This window comes from Pseudoliparis swirei, chromosome 6 (genome assembly GCF_029220125.1).
Source record: "Pseudoliparis swirei isolate HS2019 ecotype Mariana Trench chromosome 6, NWPU_hadal_v1, whole genome shotgun sequence".
NCBI classification, from domain to species: domain Eukaryota; kingdom Metazoa; phylum Chordata; class Actinopteri; order Perciformes; family Liparidae; genus Pseudoliparis; species Pseudoliparis swirei.
The window spans coordinates 19,357,680-19,385,335 of NC_079393.1; the positions used below are offsets into that span (position 1 = coordinate 19,357,680).

Genomic DNA, 27,656 nt, shown 5'->3' on the forward strand with positions numbered 1-27,656 from the left:
CCTAACCTTCCTTTTAGTGTCTTTTGTTATCTTTTTGGCGATCAGCCAGTTACCAGAAGGGCTCTCTTGTAGATGCTTCAACATTCCTTAGGTGTCACTGTTATCTTTCTTTAGATCAGCTCAGACGCCAGATTGCCCTGCCGAAGTATTCAACTCTCATTCAGTGTTTTTCCATCTTACACATAATATTTATGCAAACAATACTAGGCTGTGCTAAGCTATAATATATATTCTTTACACCACCCAGGTCTTCCTTCTCCAGCCATCAGTCGTGTGTGCATGTTGTTTCTCATTTCAGTGTATATGGGGTTAATTGATTCTGCTTGAAGAGTTCATGTGCGAGACAAAGACATGATTCACTTGTTGCTTTTTGAAGCTTCACTACCAGGCTGGGGAGTCTTTTAAGATAGTCTTATCTCTTTCGGGATGGGACGAACTAGCTAGAAGGTCGTTCCCAGGATATTTACAAAGGGCCATTGTTGGTGTGTGTGTGGGGGTGGCAGAGAGGGAGAGAGAGAGAGACAGTGTGTGTGTGTGTAGGTGTGTGTGTGTGTGTGTGTGAGGGGTCAGAGAGGGCATGTGTGTATGTGTATGTGTGTGTGTGTGTATGTGTATGTGTGTGTGTGTGTGTGCGTGTAGGTGCTGTGTGGCAGAAAGAGGGCCAATGTGCTCAGTGTTCTACTATCATTCTAAAGTGTCGATATACAACCTATTTTCTATAAATGTATTTCTACAATTGCCATTTTTTTCCATCTATACTTTTTCCATACTGTTTATACTGCCGACATGTTTCTCCCATGCTTCCCTGGTGCACTCGGGATGAACCATTTGAATGCACAGCGGCCTCTGAAGGGGACCAGGAACTCATCCACAGTCACATCGGTGCCCGGATCGTACATCAACGGCAGGAGAGACTCCCACTTGTTCTCGTTCCCAGCGATCTTCTCTTGTGTCTTTATCATCTAATCAAATCCCTCTTGAATCATCGTGAGTGTCATGGTAGCACTGGGCATGACATAAACCAGCTGTAGCTTCTTCACTGGATCGGTACATGTCCCAGATACTCAACAAACCCACATGTGCCTGCAGATCCTTTGGATCCATCTTTCCCCACTTGTTGCCACACACTGTTAAGAGAGACGCGTACGTGAACCGATTCGGTCGCCTCGGATGGGAGACGGAAAGAAAAGGCACGCCGCAGTCTTCTCGGGTAGGGGAAACCGGGGGAGGAGAGGAGCGGGGAGGAAACGGGAACGAGACGGGAGAGGAGAGATGGAGAGGAGGGGGGGGAAAGGTTTGAGGTGCGAGCCGGCTCACACCGGGTACTTTATTGAGGGGAAATAATCGTGCTCTAATGACAGACGTGTAGATAACTGTCGTAAAAGCCCGTCGGCGGCGCCCAGGCGCAGCGCGTCACCGCGCGCTGCTAACCTGTCGCACTGGAGAGGACACGGGTCCACACGGGTCACGATGCCCGGCCTCTCTTCTGACGAACGGCCCCGGTCACGGTATCCTCGCCGGCACGCTTCGAGGGGGAGAGGGAAACTCGAGCGAGGCGAGACCGAGTTAAGGGGAGAGGAGGCGGAGATCAGTAACTCCTCTATATGATTCTGCGATCGTTCGGGCCTGATGAGCGGCGCGTGCACCTCGACAGTGGTTGCTGTTTGGCTCGCGCGACACCCCTAGATGATGTCAGATCGATCTCCGCGGAGAGAAACGCTCTGTATTCAATTATCTGGTCTCCGCCCAGCCCGCTCTGAGGGTACAAGGCTCGTGAGCGGCTGGCGGGACACTTATTAATATTCTTATTCTTAGGACAAACTCGCGACGAGGACTCGGTGTTACGAGTCCTCTCTTGGTCCCGAACCAACCACGGCTCGGCGGAGAGACGGAGGTCTACCGGCTGCAGCGATATCTCTCTTTAGTACAAAATGTCAGTTACCAGTGTGTGAGGAATCAGTATGTGCCCTGAGTGACGGAGATCAGTGGGTGTAGCTCTGTAGATGTCGCTCAGACTCACCTCGAGGGGCGGGGGTCCGCTCTCGGGTCTCTGCCTTTGGTCTTCTCGGGTGGGTCGACAGGTGAAGAAATAGGACTCACAAAAAAGTAGGTCCACGAACCGAATGTAAAGTTTAAGACTGCAAGGCAGCCAAGTATTTTATTCAAAAAAAGAAGAAAGAAATAAACAAAGTACAATTATAAGTGATTTCCCTCTCGGGAGCCTGACGCAAAAGTCACAAGAACTCAAAAAACTCTTTTTCTTCAGCCCCCTCTTTCTTCTGTTCGTCACCTTTATACCCTCGGCTCCTCCCACTTTTACCGGATATCCGTCCCCCTCTTTGGGGTGCTGATGGGGGGTTCATCCCCCCCCCCCTCTCTTCCTGAGAGGTTCTGGAGAGACTCTCTGTCCCACTTCAAAGAGGGGGACCGTTGTCTTCTCTTATCTCTCAGGCACTTAGGGTACCCTCTTTATGATCCTTTCAGACCTGGTGAGACTTCCCGATGCCAGTGACATCAAACACACTCTAACCGGGGGTCAGGATACAGAACATATTGGGAGACATATATCACATTATCATATCAATGACCATTGATCTACAGGCAGGTTAACACACATGAATCCAGGCTTGTGTTTATTCACTTCGTAGTAACATCCTCTCTGGCCCATTTGGTCAGGATTTGGGCTCCTGAACACACAATCAACCAGGTCTTCATTTGAATATCACAAGAGGTGCCATGGTCCTGTCGTGTCGAGCCGGTTGTAAACGCCTCCGCTGACCCCTCAGGACCCCTGTTCTGTCACACCTGGCCCTCTGCTTCTCGTCCCAGCGATGGCCTCGATGCTTTCATCTGATCTTACAGCCACTCTCCCTGTCGGCCGGCCTGATGGATGCCTTGTTGCTTTCCTATTGTTGTAGTCTAATGGAACTGGGGTCCCCTTTGATCTGTTTTATTACTCACATTCCGCATTCACTTTTCCCGGCCTGGTCTATTCTCGCTAATCCCAGAAAAATTCGCATTTATTTGTCCCACTTCTAACACCCTCTCTTGTGAATTTTGATAAACCAAGCCTCTTTAACATTCCAATTACTTTTATGCAAATGGCACTTAATCTGTTTCCCTTATTATCAGTTATCTGTGTTAACCCGACTACTCCTCACAACACACGTCGCCCCTCCTTGTTCTTCATGTCCAGCACCACCTCTTCAATATGCTCGGGCAGCAGCAGGTCTTGAGGGTGGACTTCATGTCATCAATACGAGACCTTGAATATGTGGTTGGTCCATGATGGTTTTGTCTCTCTGCTGTCAACATGCGTCGTCCGTCACTGGGAGGGATGGAAGACCAGATCAATGTTTCATCTCTGACTGGAACTATTCTTCTATCGCAGCTGGGGCCTCTTCCTCAGATTTTACCTGATCAGTTGATTCTTCCTCTTCATCATCTTAAGTGCAGTCCTCCACTTCTGATTCTTCTTCCATTTCAGCTTCAGATTCTTCCTCATGTTCTTCGTGTTCCTTCACTTCATACTCTCCTTCCATTTCTGCAGCAGGTGATGTGGGGGCTTCTTCAGAGGAAGAAGTAGCATGTGGTCTGGATGTTGGATCTATCACCTCATCATTATTTTCCTTCTCTGCTTTTTACTCATTGCATTTGCTTTTTGTTATTTTTACAACACTGAACAGAAGAACATTAAAGTATCATGTATATGTACCTGTGTTCTGCATCTCTGTTTATTTTACATATAAACAGATAATCATCCAGTCTAAGTTTGCAACAGTCCAGGAGAAGGAGGCAAAGTGCTGGTTGACCTCACATTGTTCATTTGACATGTAAAGGTTTATCTTGTTTTATTGCTGTGGTTGATGTGCGCCCTCCAGTCAAGTTATGGTGGATGCAGTGGGAGTTCACCTGTTGAATTGGGGTGATATCATTTGAGGTTTTCTGTGGCACTGGAAGTAATTATTTTGTGCATGCTCCCGGGGCATCGACCTGTTGATTGGTGCACCACACTTGACCTTTTTACTTTTTTGATACACATTTATTTTAGTGACACTGATTGTAATCAGCAGCCTGTCATGACACTTTGACCCAAACAGACTGTTGACGCAGTTATTGACGCATACCTGTATTTACATGATTAGTATCACACAATTAACTTCTCCTTCAACTGTGGATGGTTTTCCTAATTTGAGTTACTGTCGGTCCCTCTGCTTGATAACAGGAGTGGGTGTAGTGGCAAGCTGCAAATCATCATTCAACTCCAACTCGCCTTCCTATCGTAGGCTCAGCAACTCTGTCTCTTACCAGTGTCGTGTATTTTGCATTACAGCTCTTAAAGATACAGCCATAAATATAGATCTGGGCTCAGAGGCCCACAAGGTGTTCATGGTAGAGAATACCCTCGTTTAGAGTTGGACCAGATGGTTTACATTAGGAGACCCTGATGGAATGACGTGATTCTGCTCCAAGGCTGGAGCAGAATCACGCCCATTCCTGCTTCCTTAAAAGAGGTAACACAAATTCATTTGTGTGGATTTCGTGGGTTTCGTGGATTCCCTGGACCTTCTGAAATCACCCGGGCTGTAAGCAGTATACGCTCGTAATTAGACCTGTTTTCTTTCTGTAATAAAACTGCATTATATCAGCAACAAGACAGTGTCCGCGGAGATCTTTTCACCAACAACATTCTTCATCATCTCGGCCGACAGAAGATTATACAACACCAGCGTTCTTGATTCTCTTGTTTGTTGAATTTAACATCTTTGCAAATTCTTGTTTATTGTGCCTGGAGCCGTGTTGCCTCCTGCTCATGTTTACACTCTCGTTCAAAGACTCTCTCCTCGGACTTATGAAATCACTCTGCCTGGCATTGCTGCTCAAACCTCCAAGCCATGTCTCGACCTCTGCACCCCCCTGACCTCCATGGCCCTGTTTGACATTCAGCATTGTGATAATAAATGCTGTTGTTTCAGTGGACCGCATTTAGGTTCAGTCAGTCAATCCCCCGAAACAGTTACGCTGAATCTTACAGCAATGAAACAGTAATATCAAAACATTCTCAATGTCATATCCCTATAGCTGTTCTCATCAACTTCTTAAATTCTGAAAGCAAAGCTTGAAGATTTTTTAAAAATCTCTTTCAAAGGATTGGTCACAGAGAATTGTTCCCAGCAGCCACCAACAACTCATTTCAGCTTCTCTGATGGAGCGAGGGGTTGGGTGATGGGGAAATCTTAACATATCAAAGTGGTTTAATAAGTCAAAGGGTGGATGTTTGACCGAATAAGGGGAGACCTACAAAGATGAATGTGTCTTTGTATATATAATAGGCTTCTGCACAGAAGGACCAAAATGAATATTAAAATGATCAAGCGACTGCCCTGGAATCCGAGCCAAGTGCATCCTTACCACGGTGTTTATGCACATCAGGACAAAGAATCAATATGGACATTTATGATATGGTTCGAGTGACAGGTTTGTAGCCGTCACCAGTAGGTTCCCCCCCCCACAAGCACCAAGGATGAGCAGCCAGAGGGATATTTGGTAATATATTTTATTACTTTCAGACCGCAGACTGTTTCTCTGCTCTCCACTCTCTAGTCTTCAGTCCCTCCAGCTCCTTTATGGAGACCGACTCCCAGATGCACAAACACAGATTGTCATCAGCTGGGCTGATTGGTAATCAGCTCAGCTGCTCAGCTGATGACCATCAGACTCCGTTCCCTGAACCACCCCCCCCCGCTCCACCCACTCTGCAGCCAAGCCTAAACAGCCCCCGCTGCCACAGTTAGATATGTCTAATGGTACAGAAAAAGGCTTCACATATGGGACTTTTCAAATTGAAGACACACTCTTGGAAAAAAGTGCAGGTCATTTCAATTTGACATCAGTGTGGTATACAGATCAGGTTTTGTAATGACCAATATAGTTTGTCATGCACTTCCATCACAGTTCAGAGTCTTGTTGCAATTTATCATGTTGCTCTTTAAAAATAACTTCTATCGCTTAATCCTGAACGTATTGCAGACGAGGCCATCCGTACTCACCAAACCCAAATAATAAATGTTATCTCATCAGAGTTGTTTCATGTCTGGCTTGCTTTAGTATCACCCTGATCTCACCTCTTCTTTGCAGACAGAAGCACAAACCAATATATGGACCTTGGCCGTGTGGTGCTTTGGCAGACGGAGGAGGATGCGTGTGAAGCGGGGACAAGATAATATGCAAATACATCCTCGTCTGAGGTTAGACCTCCGAACCATCTGTGGGGAAAGAGCTCGGTCCATTCAGCTGAATTATTCTAAGCGTCTGTTCAATAAATACTTAAAGAGATTTCAGAGTTCCATCATCACGGTTATTTCTCACAGGGAGGTTAAAAAGATCAATTTCCAGTGACGTAGTGTCCCTAAGCCCTTGCAACCTCTGTTACTTCTCTAAACTCTAGGTTACTTTTAGACATGTATCTTTTTTATTCTCACTATGAGTCAGAGGATTTACAAAAGGGAATCTACAGGACCTAATGGCCCGTACAACATAGCCTGAGCCTCTCAAACTCCTCCACCATGTTAATGTGGCGATTTCCTTGTAAAATGTCAAAATTAATCATGCGTTATTCTTAAACATTTAATTATAATATTTCATAATTAAACATAATTAATCAAAAACGTACTTGATTCAACACACATTATTTATTAGAGAACAATAACAAAGTCATACATTTCTTACTGATATACAGGACTGTCTCAGAAAATTAGAATATTGTGATAAAGTTCTTTATTTTCTGTAATGCAATTAAAAAATTATTAAATATTAAAAGAATAAAAGGCTTGCAATATTTCAGTTGATTTGTAATGAATCCAGAATGCATGACATTTTTGTTTTTTTAATTGCATTACAGAAAATAAAGAACTTTATCACAATATTCTAATTTTCTGAGACAGTCCTGCATGTTTGCTCAAAGATCACAGGATTCCTGACGCTTCACATTGGCCTTCACTTCTTTCAGAAGCATCAAGGCCGCATTAAATATCGGCGTCCATTTATCTGGGCTCTTTGATTGGTTTCAGAGGTGCAGAGAATGTGAGAGTCTGTGAGAAGCAGATCCTCTCTGTGGCTGTGAGAAACTCCTATTTTCTCAGTCTCACAGAGATAAGATGTGAAAAGGCAGAATTGTAGCATTAAGAAAGTGAGAGCATCATTTCAACAAGATAAAGCACTGGGGAAAGTGCATCGGAGGGATTAACCAAGATATTTAGAGACCAAAACTGGAACGGAAACAAACCGTTTTGGAGAGTTCCTAAGTGAGCTGCATCATCCAGCCCTCTGTTCACTGTATATTTATATATGGACAATACATCTCCTGTAATGTCTCGATTATAGTGACATATTAACGTATAGACCAGTGTAATCAAAATTGTATATTTTAATAAGTAAACCGTTTTATAACTTGTGTATTTTGCAGACTATCACAATTCAATTCAATTCAATTTATTGTGTATAGCCCATTCTCACAAATTACAAATGTGCCTTACAATCTGTACCCAGACATCCCTGTCCCAGGACCTCACATCGGATCAGGAAAACCTCCCAAACACAAGCTTGCAGTGTGTAACTTCTGATCGATGCTGCATCTGATTGCCTGCATGTACATCCTCTTTCCTTCTGTTGAATAACGAGCACATGTTTTATGCCTTAGGGATGGAATGTATATATCTGTAGGTCTGTTGTTAAGCAGAAAAGTCACTTATTTTATGTCCGCGGCCTGGACGTTCCAGTACACAGACCCCCACACATGATCCCTTGACCCTTGACACTTAACTCTGGAGCATGCACTTCTACAGACTCAGGAAACTGTGCCTCTTCTTGCCTCTTCCTCTCTTTATCTGATTCTGCCGTACTCCTGGGTGAATCCTTGACCTCGACAAATGCATTAATCACGTTGTGGCACAATGTATTTGAAAGACTCTTCCACAAGCTCACTGCAGAGACGGGGCGGATGGAACAGCTTTTAAACGACGAAGACAACTTTGATTTTGTCTAGAAATCTGTTTGTTTTTCATATCGATTCAAAACTTAAACTCTCCTTCCGAACACACAGGAATCTTCTACAACATTATAAAGACTCAAAAGTGGGTATACAATAATTTCCCACTGCACCAAATATATTGCAAACAACAATATCCCGCATCTGTACGATGTGTCATTGCTGCATAGCGACAGAAATGCAAAACAGCACGTGACCAATCAGTCTTATTTTAGAAATTGATGTGCTTGAATACCATGATGGTGCCAGTGATGCTTTTTCTGACAGCATCTCAAATGTAATATCCTTATACTATAAAGTCTGAGTTCTCAGCTGTGCGTTCCAGTGGAATCCTCCTGTAACATGAGTTGTATTCACACAAGTGTGAACAATTATGTTTGTTGTTTTTACACAAATGAGGAACAAGACAAAAGTCCCTTCCAGCACTGGTGCACTTTAAAAGCTCATTGCAAGGTCCCCATGACATATCTTAGCACAGATGTGTGTGTGTGTGTGTGTTCATGTCAGAGTTTGTGTAGTCTGGGTGGTGTGGAGATATTTTATATCTCCTGTATACATGTTAAGATTGATAACATTGTGTGTAATATTGTAGCAGGTTATGAGAGTGCTAGACTCCCCGGTGGTCAGTAGCACATCATTCTTTACCCACAAACCCTGAGCAGGCAATGACTATGTGAAAGAGGTCACTGAAAAGAAAGCGACTTAGTTAGTTTAGGCTTTGGGGTTTAAGTTTAATGTAGGAACGTGCTTTAAAGGTAAAAGTGTCTCTGTGCAGAAACTGCCGGAAAAACGTCTGGGCTGCACCCTGCCTGGTTTCATTTCTCTTATTGCACACACTGTTGCGCAACTCGATATACTTTTTCCAGTTCTTGTTGCCTTCACATCAAATCCCCTAACACCACGCCACGTGTTTCTATCATGCAAATGGATGCCGCGGGAAACACAGAATGGATGCCATAGCGCAAACTTAATCCACCTATTACGTAACAAGTAATGTATGTTTTTTAACATCATCAAATACATTCATCCTGATGCTGACAACTCACCTCACCATACTTGTTCTTCATGATAATTATACAAGTCCCATCGGGCAAAGGAACCTGGTCTTTGCTTCCATGTGCACCCACCTTGATGCACAGTTAGTGGACACTTATTATTTAAAGACTATTGGCACTGTGAGTCTTAGGCTTTGTTTATGGCACAATCAAAGTCAAGGCCGTTACTTGTGTGACGGCAAATTTGGTCTAAACTTTAATATTTGATGTTAATTTTGGTTCTTTGCTGTCATAAGTATAGCAATTGAAGATCAAATATTCACCGTTGTTTTCCTCTCCTCCTTTACCCAGTAATATCTTGAAAATCCCTAGAAGATAGTATTCTATGTTACGATACTTTTTTGACCCACATTTTCATGAACAGAATTTGACAAATATCCACAAAAGTCCTGTTGATGCTAATAAAAATATGATTAGGAATTTTGGCCAAAAATATTCTGTTCCTTAATTCGATACAAAGGGAATCTCAACTTTACTTTTCAATGCATCACATTTCAGGATGTGATGGAAGATTTTCTCTGTCAATCAGGAAAGGAGGAATAAAGTCTCTGAATCAAAGTTATCTTCGTCCATTTATTTCTTGCAAGGTAAAAGTATGTAACAGCTACGTCAGTGACATAAGCTTCCATATTTGAAAAAGTCTGGGAAAGTTACACCCCTTTTTAAAGATTGGCAAGTAGAAATCACGAGGGGCAACGTAGGGCTAGTCAGTGTCTAAACTAGTCTAAACCAGATTCTGTTTCTGCAAAGTAAGCATATTTCTCACATACACAATGCAAATACATCAGAATCAGAATCAGAATCAGAAACAGGTTTATTGCCAAAGAATGAATGTTTTCACAAACAAACGAGGAATTTTTTTTGGTGGAAGGTGCAACATTTGGACATGACAAACAACAATCAACGCAAGGAGGGAGGAGGAGTGGGAGGAAGAGGGAGGAGGAGGAAGAGGAAGGAGCGGGAAGAAGGAGGAGAGAGGAAGGTGGAAGAAGAGGTGGTAGTCCTGGGGGTGACAGTCAGTCAGTCCCGGGGTCCATTGATGAGCCCGACCGCCGGGAAAAAGCTATTGGTGTGGCGGGAGGTCGTGGTCATGATGGACGCAGCCTCCTCCCGAGGGAGGGACTCGAACAGGGAGTGTCCAGGGTGGGAGGGTCGGCGACAATCTTTCTGGCCCGCTTCAGTGACCTGGAAGTGAACAGGACCTGGAGGAAGGCAGATTGCAGCCGATAACCCTCTCGGCCGAGCGGATGATGCTCTGCAGCCTGCGCTTGTCTTTGGCTGTGGCTGCAGGGTGCCAGACGGTGATGGAGGAGCAGATGATGGACTCAACGATGGCCGTGTAGAACTGTACCATCATCTTCCCTGGCAGGTTGAATTTCCTCAGCTGCCTCAGGAAGAACATCCTCTGCTGGGCCTTCTTGGAGATGGAGCCGATGTTCAGCTCCCACTTGAGGTCCTGGGAGATGATGGAGCCCAGGAAGCGGTAGGACTCCACAGCGTCGGCGGGAGTCACACAGGATGAGAGGGCGGGTGGGGCTGCATTCCTCCTGAAATCCACAACCATCTCCACTGTCTTCAGGCGTTGAGCTCCAGGTTGTTCTGGCTGCACCAGGTCACCAGGTGGTCAGTCTCCCACCTGTAGGCGGTCTCGTCCCGCCAGAGATGAGTCCAATGAGGGTGGTGTCATCCGCGAACTTTAGGAGCTTGACGGACTGGTGACTGGAGGTGCAGCTGTTGGTGTACAGGAGAACAGCAGAGGAGAGAACACAGCCTTGGGAACCCGTGCTGGTGGTCCGGGAGCCTGAGACGTGTTTCAGCCTCACGTGCTGCTTCCTGTCGGTCAGGAAGTCTGTGATCCACCTGCAGGTGGAGTCGGGCACGTGCAGCTGGGAGAGCTTGTCCTGCAGCAGGGACGGGATGATGGAATTGAAGGCAGAGCTGAAGTCCACAAACAGGATCCTGGCGTAGGTTCCTGGGGAGTCCAGATGCTGGAGGATGTAGTGAAGGGCCATGTTGACTGCATCGTCTGCAGACCTGTTGGCTCTGTAGGCGAACTGCAGGGGGTCCAGGAGTGGGTCGGTGATGGTCTTGAGGTGTGACAGGACCAGCGTTTCAAAGACTTCATGACCACAGAGGTCAGGGCGACGGCCTGTAGTCATTGAGTCCTGTGATCTTGGGTTTTGGGGACGGGATGATGGTGGAGGCCTTGAAGCAGGCTGGAACGTGGCATGTCTCCAGGAGGTGTTGAAGATGTCGGTGAACACGGAGACAGCTGGTCAGCACAGTGCTTCAGGGTGGAGCCCGCTGCTTTGGGGGTTCTGCTTTTAAACAGCCTGTTCTCTCCAGGATGACGAGGGGCGTCGCTGAGTTGATGGAGGGTGCTCCAGAGGTGTGAGCCCCTGATGGGCTGGGGGAGGGTGGGCTGATGGTCTGTGGCTTGTTGGTGGGGCTGTGGGGGTTTGTCTCAGGACTGCTCCATTGTCTTTCAAAGCGGCAGTAGAACTCATTGAGCTCGTCTGCCAGAAGCACATTGTTCATGGAGTGGGGTGACTATGTTAGCGTGGCAGAAGATTCTCAAGGACATTGCAATCCGTTCTTATCTAAGTTAGCTTCGCAAGCAGTCTCAAGGCAGAGTCTCATTTTCTTCTTGCATAAGAAAATTTCCCCTTTACAAGGATCAACGTTCAAAATGTCAGCGTCTCACTTTAAGTTTAAGAAGTCTATCGGGACTCAATCAGGTCCTCCAGGATCTCTCTCTCTCAAGCTTTTACAAAGAATCCTCCCCAACGATTGGATCACTGTCCGCCGTGTCTGTGACGCCACTTTTATGGTGGGAACATTATTTGATTATCCAGAGTAAGTCCCACAATGCTGAAATGAGAAACTTTAAAACCAGAAAATTCTATATATTTTTACACATTTTAAACATTTCGTTTCGTTATAAGAGCTGTTTTGAGAAACACAATTAAATAGATTATTTTAAATTCTGTCTCATCTCGTGAGAATTAAGCCTGAAAGACATTCAAATCAGGAAATAAAAAGTAAAAAATAAATACCCACAATTTTACAGAATATATTTTTATTGTAGTCATGGTCACGTTAAATGTTGCAGGAAACTGCTGTCCCATTCATATTCTCATCATTTCAAGACCTTACAGCCTCTCACAGTTACCTGCTATTTACCAGGTGACGTCAGCAAGTCCCTGATGGTTCAGAGTGTGGGGCCTGAAGGGGGAGGGCCACATTGTGATGGGGCCACATAGAATCCACTGGACCGTTCCCCCATTCCCTTTCAGACAAAGGAACGCTGGCCCACACGTGCTCCGTGTGCAGCTCTGGTGGACCAGAAGAAAGGAGACGCTCCTCCTGCAGGTGACGTCACACTTTAGTCAAACTGTTGAGTTTCTGCAGACGAGGCTGAGTGTGGTAGCGCCGGTCAGAAAGGATACTTCTTCTTCCGTCGCTTGGTTCGTGGATTCTCACAATATGGAATAATGGAAGTGAGAAGAGGGAGAAGAGGAGCGTCGCTGCACGGAACTCCGGATGTTCGCGACGTCCCCGAGCAAGTCGGACCCTAAAAGTATGTTCTCCAGCAGTTTAATTATTCGGCATGGGGACATTGTTTGGGTCGTTGTAGAGAGCACGCTAGTGTGTGTGTGTGCGTGAGCGTGTGGATGCATTGCCATTTGTTATTTTACGTGTTGCGGTCCCGTTAGTTTAAACGAGGTGTTTCACAACCGACGCGGTTTCTCTGATTTTATTAAGCAATAAAGTAAATCACTTGTATGTGACTCTGACTCAACAGTTTCACAACTTACGATGACCAACTCTATGAGTTAACCTAGATCTGTGATTAAAAAAAAGAAAAGACTAGCAGCTTGCAGAGTGTAACCAAAGGGTCGGTAACACAGAGCATTAGACATGCATGTGTATGCTTTACTGAAGTAGTCATCGCAACTTCTAGAAGGACTTGTATAAGATAATGCACGTATTTACTGAGATACGCCTTACTAGTAACTTAATAACTTGAATAAAAGAAGGAAAACAACCCTGGCCCAAGTCTTAACTCTAAAGTGTGGATCATTTATCACATCCAGGTTTCACATGAAGACCACAATATTACAGAAGTGGCCAATCAGTCATTACGGGTTAAATACATGCAGCCGTGTTCACTTTTTCCCTTGAAGACCGCGACTGTTTCTCGTGTGCACACGAATTAAAATCCGTAGTTTTGTTTCGTTCGTGTGCATAATTTGGGTTTAACTTGGCAGCACAACATGCTCACGGGTCGCTCGGACATTTCCATGATGACGGAGAGCAGGAAGAGTTTTGAAGCGTTCACTTCTGCAGTGCTCCGGACATCTTGCTGGCGGCTTGGGAGCGCCTCCTTTTTGAAAGCGAAACAATGTTAACTGTTGGGTCCGGTCACATGTGTCGGATAACAGATCGCCAGCAGATCTGGGACCAGCCGATATGGGCTCCTTGTATCATCGCCTGGAAACTAATTTGCAGAGCACAGGGGTCAGCCACCGTTCCTATCCGCCATTGGTCATAACATCATAGTGCAAGCAGAATACATTATGGTCTAAAACGTGGCATTTAATTGGCATCTTTTGCATGATTATTTTTTGAAGGATTGGATTAGTTTAACCCTCCTGTTATGTTGCGGGTCAAATTGACCCGTTTCAAAGTTTGAACATTTAGTTCAGTTATTGAAGCGTCCTCTATTCTTCAAATGGCAGTTACAGCATGCAATCTGCACATATACCGCAAGGAGTGATTAATCCCAATAGTGTAGAAGTCGTGAGCACAGTAGGGGCGAGATCCCCCTAGCGACGCTGGCACTCAGTGGCACTTGCCAGTAGTTGCCACAGCTACTCAGTGGCACTTGCCGGCAGTTGCCAGCAGTTGCCAGCAGATGCCAGCAGTTGCCAGCAGTTGCCAGCAGTTGCCAGCAGTTGCCAGCAGTTGCCAGCAGTTGCCAGCAGGTGCCAGCAGGTGCCGCAGCTACTCAGTGGCACTTGCCGGCAGTTGCCAGCAGTTGCCAGCAGATGCCACTACTAGTCAAAAAGTGCCAGCAGACGGAGGGTCGGCCAGGCGCGTCTGCAGCATGTCTGCGCATTGACGAGTCTGCGACGATTTAGTGACAAGCTCCACTGAAGTGCCCGGACAGCGGAATAAATCACTTTCATGATCACAGAATGGAGGAGCTGCGGTTTAGCTAGATAGATAGATACACAGATGGATATATATATACATATATGTATATATATATATATAGAGATAATTTGTGTCTTTTTGTAGACTTACTTACAATATGCAATAAGATAGTTCTGTACATTACTGCTATACTATATTTAATATTGGTTTGCTTCTATATATTTGTAAGGTGCTGTGATGCTTGAGTTAGGTTTATAAATGCAATTAATGTGATGGTTATTAATTGAATACTAGGCCAACATTAAATTACACATCAAAGCACATATATTTGCTGAATCAATAAAGCTACAGTTGTCATGGGTGTGAACAGAATATGAAAAGAACGAGATGCAGAGAAAGTCAGGAAACAGTATTCACGGAACGTATTTGTAAATATGAAACACATTTAATAAAACAAAACACAACATGTAAAACAATAAACTCTCATTACGCAACTAATCACAGTGCTTGAATGACCCATCCACCTTGTAACCCTTGTCCATGAATTCCTCAGAAAACCTATTATAATCACTTTGATATTCAAAGTTGAAATCAAAGAGTCTTTCAGCTCCGTCGTCTTCTTCTTCTTCTCCCGCATGTGCTTTTCCGATGGCCAGCTGTTCTGATCGGCCCATTAGCGTCAGTGCGGGTAATGTCACCTTCCCCTTCAAAGGCCATGTCTGGCACCACTTGGCTGCCAACAGAGCATGCTCAATTTTTTGGAATTTTCCAGAATTCTGCATGAGAAGAATATGAACATTACAAAAACACACACCATTTATTTCAAGTACATTTCGTTTTAAGTCACTTTGACTATACAATATGAAACAATAGCTAAATGTAATTAATTAAGAAAGAAAAGCGATACATTTGAATTCTAAATCAGCACAGTAATACTGTAGGAGCTATTTATTTTGTGTTAGTATTTAGTTATTCTATTTGTAAGTATTCTTGTTTAATTATTCTAGATGTTTGCCTATTCAGAATATACATATATTTGTTAAATTAAGCCATTTGTCGTTGTTGTCTATGTATACTTAGTCTTTGGTTTGTTCCTTTGTTTATGAATTGGGTAATGCTACTGATTTATTGAACAAATGGCCACTACAAATACTATTTCAAAATGTCTATAGTGATCTGCACTTAATGCTTGTGTACTGTGGCTGGAGTTCCTTGAGCACCATGTATGTTGTTTCAAAATCACAAATGGATGGATGGAGTAGGTGGTAGAAGCAGGATTTCACTGCAGTTTAAATAATATGGTGGTACTCCAATTTGGAGTCCACCAGCAAAGTATGTACAATGTTCCTAGAGTTCTTATATAAAGGAGGGAGACTTTATCCTTTTGTTTAACTGTGTAATTATTTGTTCAGACATGATATATCAGACTTTTAACAATTACCTGTTGGTCTGTCGGCTCAGGTGCAGGGCTGTCGTTTTCCTTTTCTCTTCCACTTGGAATTAACAGAGAGTAAATTGTGACATTACTTTCACGATTGACTTTTCTTAAAATGTCACACTTTACAGAGTGCTGGATTATTATGGCAAGCTGATTATAGGCATACAGTTAGCTGTAGAAACACAATTCTTCAAATACATATGAGAAATTGCATTTCCCTTCATCACTAAACCTGTTAGTGTTCATAAAAATGCATGAAATCTACATTTAACACAAAAGCAAAGGAATTACTTAGATCTCATAAAGAAAAAGGTCTTACCTGTGCGCATCTTCCTGTTTTAAGAGGAGGCTTTCTGCCTCGTGTCTCCAAAGACCCAGTGTTTTTCTCAGCCACTGAATTGTTACCTTAAAAGCAACATAAATTCACATTTTGTGACCACATTTAAGTTCTGTGTGTACAAAGTTGTGAAATCAAATTAATCCAAGATGTAACAATTTCACCAAACCTTTAATGCGCCATTTGGGCATACAACTATCAGCAGGGCCACCAGAAAGCTTGTTCAAATGAATACTCCTGACTTATTCAACAAAGTATGGTCATGAAATCTATTTTTGTGCTGTATGTTCATTTATTACACCATTATCGAGAGCAAATATATGAATAGAATCATGCAGTTTATGCTTGTGTGTTTTTAGAAAAAATAGCACACATTCACTGGATAACAGTAAAGCATGGGTATATGTAAAAAACAACCAAAGTGACAGTGTATTTCACACCAAATACCATTTATTATTATGAATGTGAGGGGTTTTTCTCTCACAATTGATGTGTATTGTGTATATCATATTTATTTTAATAAATACTATGAATCCTACCTGTGGCAGAATTACATCTTCCAGGTACATCTGCTGTTCTAGCTCTTTGCCCGTTACAGGCAGGATGTTCTTCAGCCTGTTGATCATCTTTGAAGTCTAAAACATTTTACAAATGATCGTTATTACATATGAACTCCAAAGTACAGACTTTTTTCAGAAGCTTTGATGAAAATGTCATGCTTCTGTTTTTTGACAAACATTATTAGAAATACAGGTCATACTTTCCTAACGATTAGAGACAAAGAGAAACATGTCTTGCAAGTTACGATGAAACATGGCAATGTTTTGAGCATACCTTCAAGTCATCCAACAATGTGTTGTTGGATGAGTACATCATTTGCAATGCCGGATAAAACTCCTTGTTTTTATGGAGATAGTGTCTGTTGGAAAGAAGCGTGCCATCTCTGATCTTTTGCTCCAGATCCTGCAAAGAGCATAACAATTCTGATGTCATGTATTTCTTTTACCATCTCATGTGAACAAGTTAAAGTATTGATAGCCCAAAATGAATGGGAGTACAAGTACAAGGCACATTTATAAAAGCTGTTTAACACAGTTTAGTAATTTAAACTCTAAATCAGAATAATTTACTGAAAGGTTTGGATTGTGGGTGTCACTGCATTTGAGAAGTTTGACAACCATCCATGTAGCCAACAGACTGCATTTCCAAATACTTTGTCAACATAACAATTATTGCATAATCTTACAAATGTAGGAAGGAGTTATTAAAGACATTTATAAAACTTGTTGTAGTTTTTGTTACCTTTCACTGGCACCGACAACTCAGCGGCAAGTGCCGCCGGTGCCAGTACTCAGCGACAACTCAGCGGCGTGTTTGCGACGAGTCGCCGGCAGCAACACTCAAGTGGCAGGACAGCAGCAAGCGAACGACACTCGCCGAGAAGCTGTGGGTGGAACAACCATTGTTGTTCACGACAGATCAGCTACCGTAATCAGTTTTATGATCATAGATTGGAGGCTCCTTTTTATTTACAATTACACTCATATACCATCATATGTATAATATACCCGCCTTTTTAAAATAATAATAATAAAAAAAGATTTGTTTTTTACCATGATCATAGGCCTACTGTTATACCCCACTATGATACTCTACTCTGAGGAGATGCCACTGTTAGTCTAAAGTTTAATATATTACGAAGTGAAACGTAGTAGAAGCAAAACAATATTAAATATTGTACAGCAGTAATGTACAGCACTATCTTATTGCATATTGTCAGTAAGTGTCTACAAAAAGACAATTATATATTATCACTCCCTCCAGGAATTAGACGCCACCTTTGTTCTTTACTGACAGATGTTTATTGGATGCGGGCGCACTTCGCCATCCACCTTCAATCCACCGTCGAACTGTACAAAATACATTTAACAAGGTTGACGTTGACATTACGTAAAATACAGTTGACAAATATATGCGACGAAAACATTAACATAAAACATAAACGTACCTCACTGGCTGCACATAAACCACGAGGGAATGGGTCCACTTTAGACATGTATTCTTCTCTTACTTGCACTTCCTAGCTTCTCTTACTTGCACTTCTAGCTTCTCTTACTTGCACTTCTAGCTTCACTTACTTGCACTTCCTAGCTTCAACCACATGTTCACCTGAGATTGTTACAATCAAATGCGTCCCAACGCAACACAGGACGCACAAATAGTTCCGACCAAATACAAAACAAAAACAACCATCATTAAATAAACGAGTTGTACAAATAATATATATTCAAGCAAACTTATGACAAATGACATAAATAACATTCATGGTAGTTACATATATATATATCCATCTGTGTATCTAGCTATTTTAGCTATCTATCTATCTAGCTAAACCGCAGCTCCTCCATTCTGTGATCATGAAAGTGATTTATTCCGCTGTCCGGGCACTTCAGTGGAGCTTGTCACTAAATCGTCGCAGACTCGTCAATGCGCAGACATGCCTCAGACGCGCCTGGCCGACCCTCCGTCTGCTGGCACTTTTTGACTAGTAGTGGCACTTTTTGACTAGTAGTGGCACTTTTTGACTAGTAGTGGCATCTGCTGGCAACTGCTGGCAACTGCCGGCAAGTGTCACTGAGTGCCAGTGCTTACACTTTAGACTAACAGTGGCATCTCCTCAAAGTAGAATTTCATGGCGGTATAACAGTATGACATGGTAAAACAATAAATGATATATATATATATATATATTTAAAATTATTATTAAAGAAAGGCGGGTACATTATACATTTTGTAGCGACCCTGTGAAGTGGCTGTCAATCAAAGTGTGGCACCGTGCGTGCTGGTCGAGGGGGCGTGCCTGTGATTGGCGGAGTAGAGGGGAGGCGGGGTTAACCTGTCGGAAAACGGAAGTTAAGGGTGGTTGACGGGAACCGTTGTTGTTGACGTTCGACCTGCTAAGCTGAGAGGAACACGCTGTCTGTGTTGGTGGATGCCTAATAAAGGGAGGATTAATAACGTCGTCCCGTCTCCGTGTCATCAGTGCCATAACGTCCGAGACGTTACAATATCATGGTATATAAGTGTAATAGGTTACGAAGTGAAACGTAGTAGTAGCAAAACAATATTAAATACAGTACAGCAGTAATGTACAGCACTATCTTATTGCATATTGTAAGTAAGTGTCTACAAAAAGACAATATATATATATATATATATATATATATCCATCTGTGTATCTAGCTATTTTAGCTAGCTATCTAGCTAAACCGCAGCTCCTCCATTCTGTGATCATGAAAGTGATTTATTCCGCTGTCCGGGCACTTCAGTGGAGCTTGTCACTGAGTCGTCGCAGACTCGTCAATGCGCAGACATGCCTCAGACGCGCCTGGCCGACCTTCCGTCTGCTGGCACTTTTTAACTAGTAGTGGCACTTTTTAACTAGTAGTGGCACTTTTTGACTAGCTGCGGCATCTGCTGGCAACTGCTGGCAAGTGTCACTGAGTGCCAGTGCTTAAACTTTAGACTAACAGTGGCATCTCCTCAAAGGAGAATTTCATGGAGGTATAACAGTATGACATGGTAAACAAATTAATTATATATATTTTTTATTAAAGAAAGGCGGGTACGTTATACATATCATGGTATATAAGTGTTATATATTACGAAGTGAAACGTAGTAGTAGCAAAACAATATTCAATATAGTACAGCAGTATTGTACAGCAATATCGTATTAAATATTGTAAGTAAGTCTAAAAAAATACATTATCTATGCAAGTCTGTGGCACTTGCCACAGACTTGCCACTGAGGTGCCACTGAGGTGCCATTGAGTTGTCGGTGCCAGTGATTGCACTCGCCCTCTCTCCGTGAGCATTTGAAAAACAAGACACGCCCCATGGCCATAGAATCTAATGAGATATCAAAACGCATATATATATATATATTAATAGGTGATATAGCTTTGAGCATGATCAACAAAAAAAGTTTGGTATGACTCGGACCCAGCGTGTCGGAGAACTGGTCAATTATGTGTTTTTTGACAAAATTCAAAATGGAGGAAAATATAAGTAGGCGGAGAGGCTTTTTGTAGCGCAGCTCCAAGTGGACGTGTGTGACGCATTTCAAGTCTATCAGACATTCTTGGTGAAGAGCGTCGTTGGTCAAACTTTGAGGAGGCGCTTATTGTGTTTCAAAAATCTTCGAGTGCATAACCGAGGAAGAATGTCTGGACAATGGCAAATTATAATAACTCTTAAATTGAAAATATTACCAATAGTTTGGGGCGATGCGTTTTCAGCGGCGCAATTTTCGCCCCGAGTTGAAATATTTCAACTTTGAGGCGGTCATCTCGCAACTCGGGCCAATCAGCTCTTGAGTTCCGCTCTCGTAGCGCTGGAAGCGGAAGTCGTTCAGACGTAACAGTAACTTCATCGGTGAAAGTGACCGAGCTGAGTGAGTCTACGGGTGATGTCATGAACCCAAACACGAGGGCGTTAGTGTGTGCATGTCCACAACAAATATAAAGCAGAACTAGTGGTTAGTTATTCTGGTGGATGAAGGAGATGATAACGGTCTTTACGGAGACGAGACACGGAGATAAGCCCCGCCCCTCACGGAGCGTCTCAACGCTTATGGCGTGAACACGGCAAATGGTTGAGCGAGTAAACTCACGCATTTTGGGCGACGCACATTTTTTTCTCGCTTTTGGTGTGAAACCACCTTAAGAGACACGAGCATCTGTGTGTGTCTGTGGCCAATACACAATCAAACCTCACAGACATTCCTTCCACTTAAATATCCCAATACAAAGACCTTCTTTAACAATACAGTATATTATCAAACAATCTACACAGATATCCTTTAAAAATATAGTAAATCACCAAACTATAATCTACAGAATATATTCTTTTATAACCAGTGTAAAGTTATAGTGAATCATTAAATCCCAATGTACTCACAGATATAGTAATCTATCTCATTCCACACGCTAGACGGCGAGAGAGCAATTCTTGAAAACCCACATGTTAAGTCCATCAGATGGCTATTTTCACCAAGCTTGCAACATTTGAGTTTTCGATGCTGGCAAGTACCCCTAATATGCGCCCAATATCAGTCACTCGCACACTTATTAAAGTTGAAGTGAAGTTTAAGAATTGTAATGCGATGCAGCAATTGATTGATATTCTTGAATCTGGTTCAATTAAAGGCGACGGCTAACAAAAGTCTTCAATCTGTATTTAAAGGAGTGGAGGGTCTCGGCAGACCTGAAGCTTTCAGGGACCTTGTTCCAGATATGTGGAGCACAACAAAGTAGACGAGATCATGACAAATATACGGCCATGCTGGACGTTCTTTAGCAGCCTCCTAAGATCATAACAAGAACCGACAGAGATGGTTACATCCAATCTCTGGGATACCTGTAGTTTGTATATTGCTTCTATTATATGTGGAAATGTTTGTATGTGGCATTGTATACGATGCTTTGTTCCTTTTTTATGTCTTCCCTTTTGCACGTGTTATTTCTCCAAATTAATCATCTTTATTGTTATTACTATCATCATTATTATCAAATACACAATATGTTAAGAGACCAACCATTGATTGCACAACATCAGCCGAATAGCCTTTAACTCTAGCGTTAAATATTACAATAAACCAGAACTTTATTTTTTACTAAACATGGTATATGTTGTAAAAATCAAGAGACAATCCGCCCTGTGATCTGGTGTCAGCGAGGCGTTTTCTTGGACCGTGCCCTGGGCTTTGAGTACCTGGCTTTAAAAACTGCAGCTGCCTCCGTTTTGTGAAGATATCGTTGCATGACATTAGAGCATTGTGCAAAAATATTGCCATAGTTATGGGGCCCAGAAGGGGTCAAGCCTTGTTTTTGCCACCTGGGAAGTGCAGCACCTATTTTTACCTTCGCATTGAAAATGCAGATGGCAATGTTTTGATCGCCGTGTATTTTATGCGTGCGTGTTATTCGCACAAGTCAAAAAGTATTAAACCGAATCGCATGAAATTTGGTGGGATGATTGGTTATTATCCGGGGACCATTTGATTAGATTTTGGGATCTATCAGGTCAAAGGTCAAGGTCATGAAAAGGTCAAAATCTTCTTTTTGCCATAGCAATTTATATCCAATTGGCATGCAACTAATGCCAAAATGTTCATAATTCAATGTCCAATCTTGTGATATGCGAAGGTATGCGCTCTACCGAGTGCCCGTTCTAGTTTTGATATAAAATTGTGTACTAAACATTTTGCCACAGCGGTTTATAACTCGTGCTATTTTTATTTTTCAGGAAAGTTACCTCATCAACCTTTCACATCAACGGATGACAAAAATGCAATCTTTGGCATGGATGAATGGACAGTACCGACCGGAGGGACCACTTTCCCAACCCCCAAAAGCTGCTTCGCTGAGGAATCTGCAACGTGGGACTGAAAACCAGTGTATGACGGCACAAACAGGAGCCCAACCCCCACACAATGCTAAAGTCACTCATTACTATGTAGCTTACTCTCAAAGAAAGCCATCTGATGGGCAGATCACAGCAGATCATCAGGCTGTTTCTTTTCAGCAGACATCTGGAGGGAACAATTATCTGCAACCCTCACCAATTTATTTACAAAGTGGAAACCCCAGTTTGCAGGTCACTTATGGAAGTAAGCCAAATTATCATCAGAACGCTGCACAGAATTTATCGACCCGGAGTCAACCCAACATGACACTCGCATACATTGTCTGCCCTCAGCAAGACATTTCACCAAATGGGAACCAATCAGTTGTAGTTCACGGGGCAGCATCAATAAAGACACAGAATGGTAGTTTTGTGTCTGATGGCATGTTTCAAAACTCCTGTGCACAGTCCAATAAACCCATTCTACCATACACGATGGCGACCACCTCGCATCAACCTAGAGAAGTGGCTAGCAATGGCACAATGGGGCCTGGTGTACACCACAGACCGACTGCTCATGAAACCCATTACAGAGAAAACGGCTCTCGGCATGGCTTCAACCCACCATGTACATCAAACTCATCAAGTTTACACGTTTACAGACCGATTCGAATTTCTCAACAATACTTGACGCATAACAATGGGGGAGAAGCCAGCTCCTCCATTTACTCAAATTCATTGAATGGGCAGGCTGTGACTAACCTTTCCTTGTCAAATCCAAATGATTCTCCCTCGAATCCTGCTGCTGATGCACATGCACAACAGGATTTACTCAAACAACGACAATCGATTGCAAGAATTGAGGACTATCTGCGTATGCCGACCACTACTGGCTCAGATGGTCACCTTGACGTGTATACTAGTTCACTTTATGGACGCAAGCAGGATGTCAGCATGGTCACAATGAGGAAGTCTAATCAAAATAAGCAACCTGTGACATCTACTGAAATGTATAACTCCAATGTCTCCCAGGAGACACCCCAAAGTTTGAGACCTTCATCGCCTAAAGCCACTCGCAATGTTATGTCAATACAGCACAGCATAGATGTGCAACCTCAGCAAAGCTCCTTACCAAATGTCCTTCATGTCTCAGCAAAAAGAGATATAATTGGAAATGTAAGTCAGGCAGTATTTAGTACTGAAAACAATGTTAGCTCTTCAAGTTCTCAACTGAAACACCTCCTTCAGTGCAATAAATCACAGAGAATCGAAAACCAATCTGTAGAAAAAAATTGTGACAGGCTTGAAATGCTCCCAGTGAAGGCAAATGACAGCTCCATTTACTCATCGCCTGGTCGCACCAGAGCTGTTGCTGTTGTGCAACCACTGTTGCATGAAAGCTACCAGGTTGCCTGCAAACAGAACAGTTCTAACACCACCAGCCAGTTGTCTGAGGGCAATGAATCTTTGAGGTACCCAGTAAAACAAGTTATCTCTCCAAAAACCAAGAAGGTCGGGAATCCGAAAGTTGTCTTAACCCAGAAACCCCCGAACCAAATGAGGTCCAACACGCATGAAATCAGGCATTCAGCAACATCCAATGATGGTGCTTTTATTTCACCGTCCTCTTCAGCAAGGCCTCGAGACTCATTTCAAAAACCGTTGCATACAGTTGATTCAGGATCTAAACTGGATATTGACACGCAAGTACACCAGCGTGTTTCAGCAACTGCCCAACAATCGGTAACCTTCGAAGCACCAGTGAGCCCAAATGGTGATAAAAACAACAGTGAGGTGCCAATGGATACAAAGGGTGTAGAACTTTCCTCAGTCCCAACAACACTATGGAATTATGACGCATTAACTAAGCGCATACAGGATTGTGAAAAAGCTCAGGTCGCCTTAAAGATTTCAATGAATACTTTGCACAAATTATTCATCATGTTTTGGAATGGCAACTTGATACAATTTAAATCTGAAATTATTATGGGCACCTACACTACTATAATGGCTAATGCTAGACAATTCTTCAGAGAAAATGTAGAAATGGAGTCTGTCATTCTGTCACAAGTAAAAAGTAGCTTTAAGACACAACTCAAAAACTACCATGTCCTCAAAGAAAATGAAGTTTATTCAGAACTGCCCTACAAGTCGTCATGGTTGAATGTCAATGAGCAGCTTGATGACATTGACAAAGAGTTTGACTTCCCGCCCTCTTTGAAGGATCATCTTAAGGGGCTCAAGAGTGACGGTCAACTCGACATTGACAATGAGACAGACGACAGCATTCCTGCACAAACCGTAAAGGAGGTGTCAAACAAGATGTCACCAAAAGAGCTTGACCCGGTTGACCCAAGTGAAGAAAAACAAGACTCCTTGGATGCAACAACTTCAACACCAATGGCCTCTCCTAGTAAAACGGAACGTGCTGATTCCAGTGACCCATACTCCTTTAAAATCCAGGTTCTTCCACCTGAAGATGCCAAAGTTATTTTCGAGCAAGCACAAAGTAATCTGCCAGAAAGCATCGACATGGACTACCAGCCAGAAAGACTCTTGACTATCTCTGTGGAGGAGGAGCTACCTATGGTCATCGATCCCACATTGAGTAACTCAAAACTGGAGGACAAGGCATTCCTTCCGATAGCAGAGGTTTGCTGCATTGAAAGGTTGAAGGAAACAATTTGTGGGTCAAAGACCACTTCTTTGAGTAAATGCCAGTGCAATGTCATACAAAGTCATAAAGATATCACAGAAAAGACCTGTGTCAAGGAGGTGATTGCAGTACAGGAGGAAGATGCGTTCAGGTTTGACGGAATTCTTCACTCTGCGACAGAAAGAGAGAACAACAGTCCGCTGACGGCATTTCTTTGGCCTGAGATAATCGATGTATTCAGTCACACCATTGACGTTCCTGAAGATGATGACACACCTCAAGATCCAAAGAACATTTCCCATATAAGCATAGATAGTAGCGAGTCAAGCATCATATGCTTAAGTGATGCGGAAGAACATCTGGCTAGCAGTGACAGTGACATTCCCAACCAAATGCCGTACTTTGAATATGATTCCCAACAAGCTCGGGTGAAATGGACAGAAAGTGGACAGTCAAGCAGTTCACACAAGAAAGAGACCAATACAATTTCCACAAATCTCACTGAAATTCAGTCAGACCCTGAAGTGGAATGTGTATCGGATCAGTTGAAAGTTACACGAGATATGCATTCATGGACTTCCGTCAGAAGTGACAACAAAACTGAAGAGCTCGCCAGTGGTGAAAGTGAAGTTGCCAGCCAGATGACAAATCTCGATGAAAATTGTGGACAAACTGAATTGTCGGCCACAAATGTGGAAGATTCATCATTGGAAACTGAAGAGCAACAAACTGTAATTAGTGCGATGGGTGCCCGAGAGAAATCCTGGAGTCGTAAACTAAAGAGACCACGTAGTCCTGGTCGATCTTTACAGGTCTCGCGGAAATCAAAGAAATGCAAATCCACACAGCCTATCCTTGAAGGCACTTCAAAACCTCGGAAGGCTTTTATGAATGGGACTGATGGCGAACATTCACCCTCGGTTGCACAAACTGTAGAACTGTTTCTGTATGGCTCAACACGCCCAAACAAGTATGTTTTACGTTCATCTCCAGAGGCTGCGTCTCATTCAGGGTCAACGCCTCCAAAAGTGCTCTCTGTGAATCTCAGTCCCTTGAAGAGAAAGACGATTAAAACTGTGCGAACATGGGACTATTCAGTCAAACAGCTTTACAAAAGATGGAAGATTAGTTTACCACCAGCTAAAAGTGGGCGCAGAAAAAAAAAAGCTTGGAAATGTACTTTTGCCTCGTCATCTAAGTTGAGAATCAAGAAAGCTGATACGATTGGCCCCGTCGACACTGAAGAGCTGCCAGTTTCTTCTGAAATGAGGATCTCGAATGGAAAAACTAAGCCCTACCGGAATCTTAGTTGGAGGAGGTCCCTCTCTAAAGAACTCTCATTTGACGAGGTAAAACGCACCGCCTTGTTCAAGCAGCCCGCTGACCAGGAGAGGACGAACGCTGAAGATGGAAGCGAAGCTGTCGGGCCTCTCCAGAACAACAATATCCTGCAGTTCAGCGTCTTACCCGTTTCCTTTACCTTTGGATCCAATGGGAGACAGGAAACTGAGGATCCTGGACAAGGTAACTTTTTTTATTTTTTAGATTGAAGCAGTTTTTGTATTTCCCTGCCAAAAAGTTGGAACTTGTGAGAAAATGATATGTAATGTAATGCAGCAGAGTCTGAGATGTAGGTGTTAGTGTGCTCCAAGAACACTTTTACACTTCCCACAATGCAATTCAATAACGCTCTGTTTTGAACAAATGTCTTTTTTTTGTTTTTTATAGAAACTCCTGATCTTGTTGAGGGAAAGGACGACAACCACAACAAAAGTGACAACTGCTCCGTAGATACATGGTATTCGAATGCTGAGAAGCAATTTCACCCGCCCCCACCCTACGCCTCCAGCCTATTCCATGCCTTTCAGAAGACATACATGGATAAGATGCAGCGTTGTGTGGATAAATAACATGACGGATGGAAGTTGGTTTGAAACTGACTTAATATTGTCTTCATTTGAGAGATCTGCTTCCTGAGATTGTTACAGAAATGAATATCTTTGTGTTTTTGAAGGATCCCCTGGAAGTTTACAGTTTTGCCAACAGTTACTGATTCATAGGGTCACGTGTTGAGTCAGTTTATACGTACGATTGTCAGTTGTTTACATTACACTTTTTAAAAACTGTTTTTATACGTTTAATTCAGCTATCTACATTTTCTATTTTTCTACGTTAAGAATATTTTCTACCTTTTTTATCTTTAAGAATTGATTGTCTTAGTAATTTTTCTACAGTTTCTAGAATTGCAGGTTGTACATCTGCTCATGGTTGCTTCAAGAGGTACACAGACAGGTGAAATCTTTGGTGTATCGACATTAGATGTTGTACTCGAAGGAGGACTTCAAATAAGAACCACGTGGAGGAGCATGAACAAGGATTTGAAGATGTATGAATGAGGATTGACAGTTGCTCTCAAACAGATCATTTTCGATCTGCAGTAAATCTTTTCACATCAAATGTTGCAGTCTGTCTTGTCTCTTTGTCTCTGATGTCTAACTTGTTTATTGAGCTCTCAAAAGCTGTGTGCTTCATCATAGTAGACGGGAGAGCAACAGAG

General features: G+C 42.9%; 2 protein-coding genes across 4 annotated transcripts; one reads left to right on the forward strand and one right to left on the reverse strand.

Annotated features, from left to right (window-relative positions):
- The first annotated feature begins 12,455 nt into the window (after positions 1-12,455).
- On the forward strand, positions 12,456-27,560 carry si:ch211-106e7.2 (uncharacterized). The gene is made up of 3 exons (XM_056417525.1): positions 12,456-12,682; positions 22,345-26,623; positions 26,828-27,560. The coding sequence occupies exons 2-3, from the start codon at positions 22,378-22,380 to the stop codon at positions 27,007-27,009; spliced, it is 4,428 nt and encodes a 1,475-aa protein (XP_056273500.1). The 5' UTR covers positions 12,456-12,682; positions 22,345-22,377; the 3' UTR covers positions 27,010-27,560.
- Positions 14,685-17,376, reverse strand: LOC130195812 (uncharacterized). Of its 3 annotated transcripts, none has more exons than XM_056417528.1 (6): positions 17,340-17,376; positions 16,872-17,000; positions 16,577-16,652; positions 16,020-16,105; positions 15,704-15,755; positions 14,685-15,038 (listed from the first exon to the last, which is right to left on the reverse strand). In XM_056417528.1, the coding sequence occupies exons 3-6, from the start codon at positions 16,604-16,606 to the stop codon at positions 14,757-14,759; spliced, it is 450 nt and encodes a 149-aa protein (XP_056273503.1). In that variant the 5' UTR covers positions 16,607-16,652; positions 16,872-17,000; positions 17,340-17,376; the 3' UTR covers positions 14,685-14,756. The 3 variants fall into 3 exon arrangements, with proteins under 3 accessions (XP_056273503.1, XP_056273502.1, XP_056273501.1); XM_056417527.1 differs by having other exon boundaries at positions 16,577-16,672; XM_056417526.1 differs by lacking the exon at positions 17,340-17,376 and having other exon boundaries at positions 16,577-16,672; positions 16,872-17,314.
- Positions 27,561-27,656: the final 96 nt, after the last annotated feature.